At 38.1% G+C, this 15,362-nt stretch overlaps 1 protein-coding gene across 1 annotated transcript in view; it reads left to right on the forward strand.

Moving 5' to 3' along the window:
• The window catches only part of adamts16 (ADAM metallopeptidase with thrombospondin type 1 motif, 16), a 48,368-nt gene that overhangs the window by 29,424 nt on the left and 3,582 nt on the right, over positions 1 to 15,362 (forward strand). The window contains exons 13-18 of the mRNA XM_008432174.2: positions 1,367 to 1,539; positions 1,653 to 1,783; positions 2,094 to 2,217; positions 2,916 to 3,160; positions 3,242 to 3,383; positions 4,629 to 4,755. Coding sequence (XP_008430396.1) covers positions 1,367 to 1,539; positions 1,653 to 1,783; positions 2,094 to 2,217; positions 2,916 to 3,160; positions 3,242 to 3,383; positions 4,629 to 4,755 — 942 coding nt within the window. The remainder of the gene's footprint in view (positions 1 to 1,366; positions 1,540 to 1,652; positions 1,784 to 2,093; positions 2,218 to 2,915; positions 3,161 to 3,241; positions 3,384 to 4,628; positions 4,756 to 15,362) is intronic.

Below are 15,362 nucleotides of genomic sequence, written 5' to 3' on the forward strand. Positions count from 1 at the left end.
ATTATTTGATTATCAAGATATGGAATGTGATTATAAAGAGAAAGAAAATGCCGTTTCTAGAACAATTTATTTGCTTTATGAATTCAAAGTCTAGACTCTGTGTGTGAGTGTAGCTAAACATCCCCATAAACTGGAATTAGAAACTGACTGTCTGAATTTGCCTGGGGAGAAAACTGGAAGCCAAAGGTGTCACATCTAATGGAAATCTAATGCTACAGTCCAAAGGAAATGGCATAGTAATAACTCCAAAAGAAATGCAAAGTAATAATAATTCTCTACAGATGCCCTGTCTGCATCATTAAAGAGTCATTCAACTCAAAAGGCTGTTTCAAGTTGCTGAAACATCTTTCAACACGCCCCTTTCTTTTAAGTAATTTAACTAAAACCTATTTGGCCACTTGGGGCACTAACAGAGAGTGTTTAGATGACTGAAGTTGATGTCATGGCAAAAAATGTGATAAACTAAGCTAATCTTACCTCACCGTATTACAGAGATGTAAAATTGATTGAACAGCTTTAGCACGGGAATAAAAGAACATCCTCTCAACATTAACCTTTTCTGTGATGTTCCTGACTTATAAGGCTTAGCATTGTTTTGGTTTCCTGCATATTGATGGCTCAATATCCACAGTTTAGGACCAAGAACGTATAGGTGTATGTTATTAAAATAGTAAAACTCATTCACAAGTGTTTCATTGCTTTTTGGTTCACCCGTCCCCTTACTTATCCATCAACTACATAATTAATTGCACTGGCAGTCAGTCAGTCAGCCCACTCACAAATGTCACGACCCAGTCTTTATCAGGCCCAGATCCTGACAAGTGGTGAGCTAATTTTGACTGAGAATGATGGGAAGAAAGACATTCAAAGGACCGAAAGCTGATGAAAGATGCACAAAGACAGGCCTCAAGAATAAGCCAGACAGGCAACAAGAGGTACGTCTACATAGAGGGGATTAAGAAAATAAAGGAAGTAATGTTAAGCTATGAAATAATAGAGTTTGCGATTGAGTTATAGATAAGCAAAAATGTGAACTGAAAGACACATAGAGAGTGTAATTGTACCTTGGAAGGGATTTTTGGAAATGCAGCCCCAGGATATACACCTGCGATAGAAACCTCAACAAAGGCACTCTCACAGACACTCATACACAGATGGAGATATACTCTCATGTACTAGTCACTACAGGACAATGAAATCCAGTGTGCTTTGTGAAATTCCTAAGTTTAGATTTTTGCTTACTGTGCACGTCAGAAGCATCTTAAGGATTTTCCTCTTCAGGACTATGCCAAACGTCTGATCAGAAATAATTTACAAGCGATGGAAACCTTGGCTACATACCATGTGTTTTCACTTGTCTTTGCAGACCTACCAACGGTGGGAAGTTCTGTGATGGCTCCACTAGATCATACAAACTTTGCAACACTGTGGATTGTCCAACCAACGCTGCTGATTACAGAGCAAAACAGTGTGCTGAATTTAACAGCAAGCAATTCAGAGGATGGTACTACACCTGGAGACCGTACACTAGAGTGGATGGTGAGACTCTTACTTTTCCCCAGTTTTGTTTCAGTACTCAAGGAAATATTAGATGTACCAACAAAACACTATGTGTATTTTTGTCCTCCTGTGGTTATTCCATTTTCTTCTAGACCAAGACATATGCAAGCTTTACTGCCTTGCTGAGGGCTTCGATTTCTTCTTTGCCCTGGCCAGCAAAGTTAGGGACGGGACGCTTTGTTCAAAGGATAGTTCCAATGTCTGTATTGATGGGCTGTGTGAGGTAATGCTGTTTTAAGGTTAAAGCAGAAATTCAGTTTTCAGTTTTTACAGTTGGTTTAGTATTTCTTACTGAAAGAGTGAGCTCAACAGTGAGGTCTTTTAGATTGAGCTGTAAATTTTACGAAAGGATTAAGACGTAGGCGGTGTCCCTGTTTCACAGCTACTTTCATGTTCATGTACATGAAATGTTGACATGTCATCAGCTCCGGAATACATTTTGTCATTTTAGACAATTTTCATCTGTCATGTAACGTGACATTTTATGTCCCTAGCCTTAAAAAATATATATGTATGTCTTTTTTTTTCCACAGAGAGTGGGGTGTGACCGTGTCTTGGGCTCAGCAGCTGTGCCTGATGCTTGTGGTGTGTGTAAAGGAGACAACTCCACCTGCAAGATCTATAACGGACAGTACACAAAGCAGCATTATACTAACCGTAGGTCGACCCAATAAACTGTTCCATTGACTACATTTGATGTTTTTATTTTTAAAAAAGGTCACTATTACCCTCTTAATTTCAGTTGTACTCGTACTGTGTTAGTACAGTGCAGCAGCTTTTATTTTTTAAGTTAGATGTATTTTTCTATATTTATATATATATATATATATTTTTTTTTTTTTTTTTTTTTTCCGGAAATTTTTTTTTTATGTCAGACTCTGCTGGGCATTTTTGCCCTGCTAAACTACACGTAGGAATAGGATTTCAAGGAATTATGTCACGTTAAAAGCAAGCATCCATTTTGACTGGAATACGCTTAATATTGCAAGGATTATAAAATCCAGGCTCAGGGTTGGTTGTAAACTAATTCGGCAACAATGTTTAACAAATAAATGTTAACAGAAAATACTTTGCTTGCAGAAATCAATAGCAGATGCTCGCTTAAAACTTCACACACTTCACATGTGTTTTGCAAACATTGTTGGCCAATCGGTTGACTGAAAATCCATCCCATTACTTTTGAAGCCATTAGTTTTCCATTTGGCATCTTAACGGAATGAGCAATTATATGAACTGTTTTCTAGTTGTGGATTTGTTTCCATTTCTCAGCTTTGTTTTTGTGCCTTACTCTTCTTAAGTTGGAGCCCTAATTTGTTTCCAGCTTATATGCTTAAAGATTGCATTTTGTTTTGTAGAGTACTACGGGGTCGTCACCATCCCAGCAGGAGCACGGAGTATCCGTGTCATGGAAATGAATACTTCCAGCTCCTACCTGGCTGTCAGAGACACCCAGAGACAATACTATCTCAATGGTCGCTGGACAGTGGACTGGCCAGGTCGCCACCCCATTGCTGGAACAACTTTTGAGTACAAGAGACCATATAACAGACCAGAGAGTCTCGTATCAGCAGGACCTACAAATGAGACACTGGTGGTTGAGGTAAGCAGATAAGCGAACAAGGACATTTTGTTTTGATTGCAGATATTAAACCTGATTGTCAACAAATGATTCCTCTTTTAGGTATTGCTGCAGGGCTGGAATCCTGGAATACGTTGGGAATATTCTCTAAACAAAATAGATGAAAAAACAGCTAAGAACCACATTAAACACAGCTATACGTGGGCTATCGTACGCTCCCACTGCTCAGCAACTTGCGCAGGAGGTATGTTTAACTTTTTGAATGCCGAGTTTGATAAAGTTCAGATTTCAAAGGCACTTTAATTCTAATTTGAATCTTTGCTTGCTCAAAAAAATAAAAAAAACAATTTGAGGATTAACAGATGAGCTTATAAAAAGTCTAGCCTGGCCAACATGTAATAAGGCTTCTACCTGCAGGTTAAATGGAGAGGAGAGTATCCCCATCATTATTGATAAGACATTAGAAGTAGTGAGCTCCTCTACTAGAGACCATCTATTAGGCACACTCTCAAAGCAAGCATGCACATGCTTGTTTCTCTATCTTTACTACAGTTAGTCCCATCAAGGCCTGGTATTGTACACAAATATCCATGCACACACATGCTCATGAATGCAAGTAGATGTTGTTGCTTAGGCAAATAATATGTGAGCAAAGGTTAAGGGACACTGGTGAGCGTTTTTGCATGGTCATGCGTGTTTGCTCAAATACACTTGTCTTTGTGAGTTCCTTGGACATGTGCATATATATGTGCACGTGCACTTACTTAGCTCAATAAGTGTGAACAAAGCCCCCAGTGTAGCGTTCCGACTGGCTGACCCTGAAGGTTAGAGTTCCCATTCTTGTCTGTTGCAGTCCACTCCTAACCATCTCCACCTCTTTATGTCCTGATTGGAGGCTGTGATGGGTTGGGTGGATGGCTGGCTGCTTTATTAAAGGGTGTGACTGACTAACTGGCCTTTTTGAGTAAAGATGTGCAGAGTGACCTTGCCTTAGGGTGAATAACATCTCAACACTGGAGTACATGGACACTTAACACCAGGATTTTACCTTCAACAAAAGTTACTAAAGCAAAGGGCATAGCATTTGCAAATGTTGTGTAGTTTAACTTCAATAAAGAAGAGTCACATTTACAATGGAAAAAATTTGACCAACATCTAATAAAATAATTTCTTCTCTTGGCATATGTGCAAAGCGAGATATGGGAAATGAGCGCCTATGTTCTTTTCTCCTATCCCAACAGTTAGCTTGTCAAACGGAAACATATTGTTTTCTCAGTATTACAATCATGTGGCATGTTCACTTGCATACATTTGTGCAGTTTATATTATAATTGAATATTTCATGAACATACATTACTGGCTAAGCTTGAGCAATGTACAGTAAAGTTCTACATTACAGTTTTGCTTCAATGTTAGTTCGTTTTATCTGTGAAAACATTAAACTTGTTATTCAAAAAATGTGTACTTAATGGTCTATGCTTCCAAACAGGACATATGAACACCAAGGCAGCATGCTACAAAGACTTGAGAGTGCAGGTTAATGTGACGTACTGCAGTCCCAGAACTAGACCAGGAATTGGAATGATGCCCTGCAATACCCACCCATGTCCTGCCAGGTCAGTGTTGTGTTCAGTGCTTATGTGGTATACAATTCATGTTATGTTAATACAGTTGTTGTTTCATAAGCTGTGATTGTTTTGTTAAAGAATGTTGTGCCTTGTAAGAATTTAAGATCAAGGATTTGCTGATGCCAAGTCCCAATTTTGCAGTGAAGTGAAGTTCATGTGAATGTTTGAAAACCGTTGCAGTAAAATAAGACTGCATCACATCAGTACTACGTGGTCTACATAAGGATTGTGATTGTGTACCACTTAACTCACTTATCAATGATCTAATGGATGCAGTATTCTTAATGACGTGTATAAAGATTTGTTTTTGAAATAAATACCAACAAAATTACTGCCATTTCTCATCTTAACCCTATATATATACGTTCCTCCACCTATTCAATGTATAGAAGAAGTAAACAGGCAGAAAATGCTAATGCATCAAGTAAAGCCTTCAGGCACAGTCAGACCAGACGTCATTGTTCAAAGCAGAACCTCTCCACTGGCAAAACAAAAGGCTAGTGGTGAAGTGGAAAAATGGGCACTGGATGTCATGACTGCAATCTCACCTCACAGAAGGTTGGAAACCTGAGCTATAGGGCACCTGGCAGGTTCAGAAAGGGCAGATGGATGGATGGTCTACAGGGTATGGATCAACAACAAGTCAAGCACGAGAGATGCTAGCAGGCTCCAAATCTTGGTAAAGAAAATACTGATCACTCTAATACACTCCTTCTTGACATTAACGTGTAGTTACTTTGACAATGCTATACAGGCATACAATAGGCATCAGCCCCCTGCAACTCACACAAATACTAAATGGGTACAGACCATGAATAGATAGATAATACATACATGAACACCTTCCAAAATGGTTACCCGATTGGCCACTGTTCCAACTAAACTAGCTCAAAGTCCCAATCAATATCGATCAGGAAGGTACCAAAGAACACATCATTCAACCTCCAAACTTTTGCAATTACAGTCCCATGGTTTCCGACGGCATTTCTGGAAAAGGACATAATTTTATGTTCAAATTAATCTACTGCTAAAGTCAGAGTAACAAGCACTGCAAGATTTTCTACAAGTTGTTATGAAAGCCTTGAAACGTTGTGTTGGCAAAAGGTGGAACTACTGAAGATTAGTTAAAGACATGAGTTGTTTTAATATTATAGCTGATAGGTGAAAATATCCAAAATTACTGTCTGCTATTTATTGGTGGATGAAGAGATAAAATATCTTTAGGAATGTAACTGCTCCAGGTTCCTACCTCTGGTCATAAAGTCAAAACCAGGGTCCCATTCGGGTCATCTACAAATTCATTAGGTAATACAAAAATTAACTAATTACCATTAGATACCATTTCAGAGTGTACCCTGAGGCTTCATGGCACCATCTCAGGGAGGGAAACCAATAGACATGAGGCAGAAACTAACTCAAGGAACACAGGGAATACACTAATGAAGAGTATAATATGCGGTAACTATGTTACAAATGGGGAAATTGCATCATTGATAACAATCTGATAATTGTTCTGGGAGAAGGAAAGCTATCATAAGTGCTCAAGAATAAAACATTCTTAGATAATAACAGGACATAACATATTAAAACACCTCCAAAACATTACAGTATTATGCGATCAAGATATCCCACATCGTTACACTAATTCATCTTTGCTAATCTGCAACGTACAAAGTTTCTAAACACTGTCAATTACTTAATCTTTGTAGAAAAACTGAAGTTTTAACCAACTTCTTCCATCTATCAAAACATGCCTAAAACATTATATGATTTGTGTTAATATTTTTCTAATCTTCTTGATATACTTAGACAGATCCAGTGGTCCCTCTAGATTTTTAAGATTGACCATTACATTTGCGGTTCAATTTAAAGTCTGGCAGCCATACTATTTTATGTTTTGTTTATACTTGCCTTCTAAGTTAAGAAGGTACATAATTAGCATGATGGCAGTCAGGTAAATATCCATTTGAAGAGTAGTCAGTTTTAGATCAACATTTTTATTGTATCAGCATCGGTTTTGCTATTTTACTATCATTTGCATTAGATGTATTATATTTACATTATCGATTCATTTAATCCATATTCTAATTCCTGTAAAAGTTTTTTTTAATAATAGTGGTATTGATTTTTGGTTTGCATGTTCCCCTTTTATTGAACACTCATCTATTATATCTCAATTTGTGCTTTGCTAGTCCTGTTGCAATTTTAGTAGTTTATTCATCCTTTCAATTCACAGCTTTTGAGTTACTCTATTTACTTGATTGCTACAGCTATCTATTTATTCTTCATCCTTAATTAAGTTGTCCTTGTTTTTTCCTGACATCAGCACTTTTCTTTTTGAACCTCCCTCCTCATTGTATCACATTTAGTCTTTCTGTCCTCTTGTACAGTGTTTCTCCCCCATTCTGTTTGACTGCTGTGTATTATTTGCCTGCAACACCTTCACACCTGTAGTTTCTTGATTTGGTGTATCAAAAGAGATGCTTATTGGGCAATTCCAGTCTTCCCACGCTATCTCATGAAAGCAAATGAAAGCTGTCAGGCAGGTGAAGCACATGTTCTGTGAGAATGAAATTTTCTGCTGTGTATTTCAAAGCAACTTACATTCTGGTTAAAAATATGTGCAGAGTTGATGTAACAAAGTAAACTTTCATAAGATGTTCTTATCATGTCGGCATGGCATCTCACAGTGATGACAAGGTTCTGTGGCTTTTCAAAATCGACCTACTAAGGAGTTGTGTGTCTAAATTCACATTAGTTTGCAAGCTCTTTCGGAAACAATCGTTCTGTGAACTCGCTCTTTTAGAAATGTGCTCACAGCCAGTTTATCTGATGGGACATGTTGATTCACTTCTAAACGCTGGCGATCAGACATGTTGAGGTTTCTGTTGAAATGACTGTGGGGAACCAGGTGTTCCTCTACTTTGTAAACTGTCACTGGTATGTGTCAGTCTGAGTTTCTTTGATGAACAACAATGCCTGACAGAGCAAGAGTACGGCGCAAGAACTCCTCAGGTCTCAGGGTGGGGTTATGTTGGATCTTGGCAAATTTAACTATTGCTTTGGTCACGGGACGTACACTCCTAACAGTCAGGGACGAGACAGTTGATCAGTCAATGGGTTCTGATGTTGCGGACATCATAGGGAGTGGTTCTCCCAATGACAAACAGGTCACAAGTGAAGTCATGCACACACAAGAAGAATGTTCCTCCCTTGTCTACACCACTCTGGACAGTGTCAAGAAGGGAAGCATAAAGGACAGAAAATATGAATGAAAGACGCACTTGGGAAAACAGTGGTCTTTAACAGAGAGCAAATTTGATCATTTCTGTTTTGCTCTTAAAGCCAAAATACCTCATACAGAGCACTGAGGTTGGACAATTGCGTATATAACACTCATATCGGGTTATTGGCACCGTCCCAGTTAAATATGTGCAGGAACCAGCTGAGATATAGAATGTCATTTGTAAAGCAGCTGTTGCTCTCAGAGTATTGCATCCCCAAGATACGACCCAATATCATGAACCTTTGGAACTCGTGTAAGAGCTTAACCAGTGCAACATATGGGGAAGGTGAGTAATGGTGAACTCTCTTAGGCATATAATGTATCATTCATTAATTTTCTAAAGTATACACACTGTATCATGGCCTGGACTGCAGGAGACTGGAACCTGTCTTAGCTGTTACGGGATAAAAGGCGGGGTTTGCCCTGGACAGGTCAGCGGTACAATTAAATGTGCGATACTCTTTAACGGAATTTCTAATCAGTCTAGCATGTATGTCATGCAGTGGTGTGTTGGGGAAATTGTACTGTATAGAGAAATACCAATGTAAACTCTAGACAGAAAGGCCAACTGCAAGATTTGTGCCCCTTTCTAGTGAGGTTCCACATATAAACAAAAGCCACTCTGCAATTTGCGTTGTTGCAATCGTCTGTATTTGGTAGGACATCTATTCCACATTATACTAATTTTGTTGTATTTTGTTGTTTCATATTACAAGGAAGTGTTGAATTGTTTTGCACCACAATTCAGAACAATACAATACACAGTTGACTGATTCCAGCTGAAAGCTTCTTTGCCGGATAAATGTGTACTTTTTGCTGAAGTCACCACTTAGTGTATGTTAGAGATGCAATGTAGATTCTAGTCTTCATGGATTGGGAATTTATCTAAAAAAAACATTTGACAGTTGTTGTTGAAACTAGAGTTCGTACATGTCTCTTTTCTAAATATCATGTCTTAGAAGCAGTATGAAATGTCAGTCAGCTTCATTTAAATGAAAGGGACAATCATGACAAGTTTTGTCTTGATTTCCTAGAGGGATTCAAGTTGAGATGCTGACGTAATTTTGATTCAGAGCAGCAATGTCCAGAAAAAAAAGTTTGTCCAAATGGGGCTTTGTCTTCCTGCTTTTAAAACTGCGCTGGATCCCAAGATACAGCATCTAGTAAAAGTATTCGCAGTCCTGAGATTTTATTACATTGCAACCAAAGTCTTGGGTGTATTTCTTCTGATTTCAAAAGACAGATTAACACAACGTGGGGCATGATTGTGCTTTATTTATTTGCATATAAATATCTATAGTATGATGTGCATTTCTTGCATAGGTAATGCCTATGTCTTTTAACAATGGCTTTCTTCTTGGCACTGTCTAAAAAAGCCAGATTTGTGGAGTGAATTACTAATAGTTGTCGTTTAGATTGTCCTTCCTTACTACAATTGCCCTGTCTTTGGTTCTCCTTGTTCAGATTCTCATTTTAGGTAGACTGCCATATTAGTGAATAGTGATCTTTGCTCTTGTGTAAAAATCTTTCTCATTTCTTAAAAAGAAAAAAGCCAAGCACCAGGTACAAAAAGGCTTTGGTGCATCTTAGCTGGTGGAAGAGTGTGACTCGTGCATAATCCATCATGTCTTATTTTCTGTATTGATGCCTTTAATGAAGTAAAATGGAAAAAGGCATTTGAACTGTGTGATGCGTTAAATGATGCAAGGAGACATACATGACCACAAAATTGAAACAAGTGCCAGAAATACAAGTTTGGTCTGTGTTCGGATGCCTGTGTAATGCAACAGATTCATAATGTGTGACACTGCTGCTGCTGCTGCTCCCAAAATCAAAATTCCTTTCTGACACATGAACACACACAAGTGGAAAGAGAGCAACATAGTGAAGAGATGGCAGTGGTGTTCAGTTACTCTGATTCCCTCATCTGTCTCTCTCCTGTCATTTTTTAACAGCAGCCCGCTTCCAAATCACAGCAGACTGCAACCGCAGCAATTTTTTAGTCTCAATGTATGAATTGTCACTTTCCTTTTAAAAGGCATTCCAATAGAGAAATCATTTTCCTGAATACACCAGTAGGTCCACTGCTTCTTTTGTTTTTCTCAGTGATATGTGCAGTATTATTTGGTGTACCAATATTATGTAATTACCCATGAAATCATGGAATCTTGTTATATTAGAATTTATAGCATGTTTTATAGTAACAAACAGCTGTTCAAAGGGGATTGCCCCCCTCTGCATAGCAGTGAGACTGGCTGGATATTTCCATCGTCCTTAGTGTTGTATATCTCCATTTTGGAAAAGGTATCCTAGGAAAATGAAGCGTAGCCACAGAGTTCTGTCATTCTCTGTGACAGAAACAAATGACCTATGAATTATTGATTTCACTATATTGCTTACTCAGAACTGTGGCACGTGTTCCCCAGAGCTTTTGTCAGACCTTAAGCAAAGGTGGCAGGTTTGTGGTTAACTGCATCATGTGTAGTAATATGCTGTATGACATGTAGTCATGACCAGCTTGTTTTCATAGCTAATTCAAGGGAGGAAAAAAAATGATGCCTTAAGCATTACCCACATGTGCCAACTGCACAGATGATTTCCAGCAGGATGACAAACATCAGCGTTGTCAGGCACTGTGGGTGAAAATGCTTATAGAATGATCTGCGAGGGTGGCTACTACTTTCTGCTGTCTACATAATTAACTGCAGGACTGGTTTTGGGAGATTTCTATTAATGAAGATTTTTCCAATGTCAAAAAACACTTTATCCTTGTGGAAGGATAAAAGGCTTTCTATACAACATGATGAGCTATATTTACTTGCTATTAGCCTGGAATAAAATGCAATGAGTGTGTTTTTCGAACATCATGAGCTCACTGTACTCTAAGTGATTTATCTGTTGGTTAGTTTTACCTATGTAGGTATATTGAATTATATTTAGTAGATTTTCTTTAAAAATCTTTTGAACTCCACAGCAGACAAGAATCAGAGGGTAATTAAAAAAGATGTTCACAGCAAAGCTTTTGATACGTGCCATTTAGTGTGGCGTTATCTAAGCTTAAACTGCTTATAAATTACATCCTTAAAAGAACTCTGTGAAAACAGATTGAATTATTTTAGCTATGTTGTTAGATTACGTCCTTGAGTAGATCAGATAATGCAAACTGACATGTTAATGTGTAAGAATGTTGTGTGCACACGGAGCAAGTTCATATACTGGATTATATTACAGTGCCACAGTGAAAGTGGAACATTGAATTAGGCTCTTACTTGTAAATGAATCACTGTGAAGCATTGAAACTAAATGTGTTTGGAAAAGAAAACGCAAGCATTAAGTTTGTGATTCTCCCACAGAGAAACTTTCAAAGATCAGTATGAGGAACTTAACCACCTTCATTCATTCACACACACACACACAATCTGTTGTACGACCCCCGCTGCTGTGTCCATTATCTTGGTGGTTTTAGGTTCGGCTGTAAACATAAGTCTAATGGCCTGGACCCTTTGATGTTGTCTTTTTTTTTTCTCCCTTTATGACCTGTCCAGCCTTGTCCAGCTGCGTACACAGACTTATACCAGCTGGCGCTCAGCCAAGGATAACTGTCATTCAGTTTTAGTCGCGATCACGTCGCTACACTTTTAATCTCCCAGTGGTGTTGTGGCTTTTTGACATTCGGGCTGCTGTGCTTGTCCCCACTGTCTGGATTGTTTTAGTCACCCGTAACTATGTACAGCTTCCCCTCCCCTCCACCTACATCTACCAACACCCCTTCTCGCCTTTTTACTGGTGTTTATCTTAGATGTGGATGTTCCTCTCTCACATTTCTTTCCACTTTATTTTCCTTTCTGCCGTCTACTTTCTCTTTAGGCACATCCCCGCCATTAGACGCTCACAGCTCCGATCAGGATTTACTCACTAATGGACCGGTGTGTTTACACTGGCTTTGGGAAGCAGTGATAGTGCCTGTAAAGTAATCCCACAACTGTTTACAGTCATCTTCTTGGGCTATTTCTGCTTCATTATCTCCACCATTTGCTACTTAGGTGTGCTTACACATGCATCTCTATTTATATAGTGTTTGTGTGAATGTAAACAGTTGTAAAACCAGAGATTATTAAGACAATTACAGACAATTAATTGTTGGTTAATGACTTATTGCATTCAGAAATGCTTTTTTTATATAATTGGTTAGACCATTATTTTAATGACACCCATATTTTTTAACTATTGTATTACAATTTGTCAAAATAAAATCAAAGTGAAGAGTCAATAGTGAATATTATAAGCCAAAGTTCACATATCGTGACATAACTTTTGCTCTAGTAAAATAGATGAATTGTAATTCTGTATATGTCAATTTCTCAACCCTGATATTTTGTACTTATTTCATGTACTACTGTAACATAATACTACAAGAGTTCTCCTAAATCAAGATAAATCTTTTATCCTCAGTTGTTGAACTGACAAGATCTTCCAAAAGTATTTATAGCCCTTTAACGTTTACAGGATTTGTCACGCTACAATCACAAAGTCCTTTATATTTTCTTTGGGATTTTATGTAATGAAATGGCACAAAAAAATAATTGGCAACAGTGACAGAAAAGAAAAAAAATTACAAATTCATATCAGCCCTCCTGACTCAGCATTTTGTGGAACAATAATTACAACTGCAAGTCTTTTCAAGTAGGTCTCTGTACCAACTTTGCACATCTGAAGGCAAAATTTTTTTTTTCCCCTTTTTTAGGAAATAACTCAAGCTTAGTCAGATTGGATGTGGAGCATCTGTGAACAACAGTTCTCAAGTTAATCCCTTTTCAGTTGTATAAACAAGTTTTGTCTGCTCTAAATCATTCCATTGTGGCTCTGGTTGTATGTTTGCGGTTGCCGTCATGATAGAAAGTAAAATTCCCCTGTGTTTTTAAGTTATTTACTGCCTTGAGCAGGTTTTTGTTTTTTTCAGCATTACCTGATATTTAAGTCCAGGCGTTTTCCCATGAACTGAATACAGTTCCACTGACTGAACATGTCACACTTTTCAGATTTTTTTTTTTTTTGTTACAATTTTTAGAAACCCCCCGCACTGCAAGTTTATGGCATCACATTGGTCCAACCGAAAAAAGTTTAAGTAGAAAAGATGCATTGCAAGGCAATTAAATTTCAATTGTTTTTGTAAAAGTGTATAACTTTCATTTTGAGCAGCCAACATTTGGACAGCTTTTGCGATGTGATATTTTTTTTTTTCTTATTTATTGGACCCCTTCCTGGATGAACTGAGAGCAAAGATTAAACATATGTTGTGCTGACCATAACATGCTGGGTAAAGCAAGCCAGCTGTAGTCATCTCTACATGTAATGCTATTTTGAGACATTGTAGCTATTTAATTTTGCTGTCTGCTCCCAGTGATTTGTACATAATGTGCATTACATCATGGGGAATGGTTCTCGATGCCCATTTATAATTATGACATGATATCATACTATTTCTTAGTGTGGCTGTGCATTTGGACTACCACAGGTAAAAAAAAACAACACTGATATCCACTCGTGAAAGTTGATCCTCGTTGACCAACACATACCCCCAACCACACACACGCACACACACACAGCAGGAGAGCTATAAACACTTGTTAGCAGTTATTAATGCCACTACGGTCCGTCTCCTCAGAGGCACCTGACACACTCTCGACTGGACATCTGACCCTTGTGGTTCTGTCTGGAGAGTTTGACCCTTACTCATGGTTAGATCACGCTTACAGACTGCTGCTGAGACTAAAATAAGAAAAATGACTTCAATGAATATTAAAGTTCTGTGATTAGGTTTCAATATTTTGGTATGTTTCAACTTTTAGGTCACCAGCTAATTGGCAATTAAATTGTTGAGTTTTATTTTATTAACATGAAAAAAAGTTACAAACACTTTAATAATTCAAATGAGATGATCTCCAGTTGTTTACTACTTTATGAACTTTATGTATTCCAATGATAATACTTCAGCTCAAATTTCATGTTTTTCACTCCAGTTCTGGAACTTGCACGTACCACGGTATTTGAAATGTTGTGAAATTAATGGCATTCCTTTTGAAAGGGAGCCACAGTTTAAATCGATTTGCAAAATGTTGTCTCAGTGTTGTGAGAGAGCTTACGATATACACTCACTGCCCGGTTTATTAGGTACACCTGTTCAAATGGTTAACGGAAACTATAACCCAGCCAGTCACATGGTAGCAACCTAATGCGTTTGCCTCTTGGAAGATTTTATGCGCAGTTGAAGCAATCAGACATCGGTTATGCACCTCAGTCAATCTCGGTGTCATTGCTAACCATATTCATCACTTGATAACCAGAGTGTGCCCAGTTTCTTAATGTATCACAAAGCTCAAACTGTCTCAAATTGCTTTCTTGAACATGAACAGTGTACTCCAATCCACAGTCACCAGACCTCTTTCCAATGGAGTGCCTTTGGGATTTAGTGCAATGATTAAATTTGCAGCCAACTGCATGATGGTCTCACATCAACATGGACTCTGAGGAATATTTCCTATGCCTTGTGGAATATTTGCCATCAATGCAATTCTGAAGGCCAAAAGGGGTGAAAGTGGCCAGTTAATAAAGGCCATAATATATAGAGAGAGATCTTAGTGCAGCCAGTTCAAAAGAAGCTTAAACAAAATCAAATCAAATTCTTGATGTTGTTTAACCTCCACAAAAGCCCGATTGCAACCCAATAAACATTACACATTACTGAATTTACATGCTTGTTTTATGCCTGCATGCTTAACCGTGTATTTCAACAGACTGTCAAATACGTGGTTAAGCATGCATGAAAGGTATGAAACAGTACGGGTACATTCGTGATGAGGTCAGCGATTGAGCTGCTTGAACCATGCATCTGGGGTCAGCGGGAGGTGCAAAAAACTTTAAGAGAGAGCACTTGGGGATTGTGCAATTTATTTCTTCCGACTCGAGCATGAACTGCACTGTTGGAAACTGAGGAACAGTAGACTGAAGGGAGCTAAATAAACTGTTTATTTAAAGCCAGAAAATGTTTTTCTGTCTTGTGTACATTTGCTTAAACGTGCTCAGCACAAATGGAGGTTATAACAGCAGCAATATTTGCTGATGTTTAAGTTTCAGCAGTAGTGCAGGCTGATTTTGGACAAGCAGGGGGTCAAAGTTTTTGAATTAGGATTTAGGATGCTGTTTTGACATACACTGCTATATTTTGTTTTATGCCCTCCAGAGTTAAATCTGGACTTGTACATGACTATAAACTGCTACTAAAGTACTAAATATGCTTTGCAAGAAGCAT

Source organism: Poecilia reticulata, linkage group LG16 (genome assembly GCF_000633615.1).
Source record: "Poecilia reticulata strain Guanapo linkage group LG16, Guppy_female_1.0+MT, whole genome shotgun sequence".
NCBI lineage: Eukaryota > Metazoa > Chordata > Actinopteri > Cyprinodontiformes > Poeciliidae > Poecilia > Poecilia reticulata.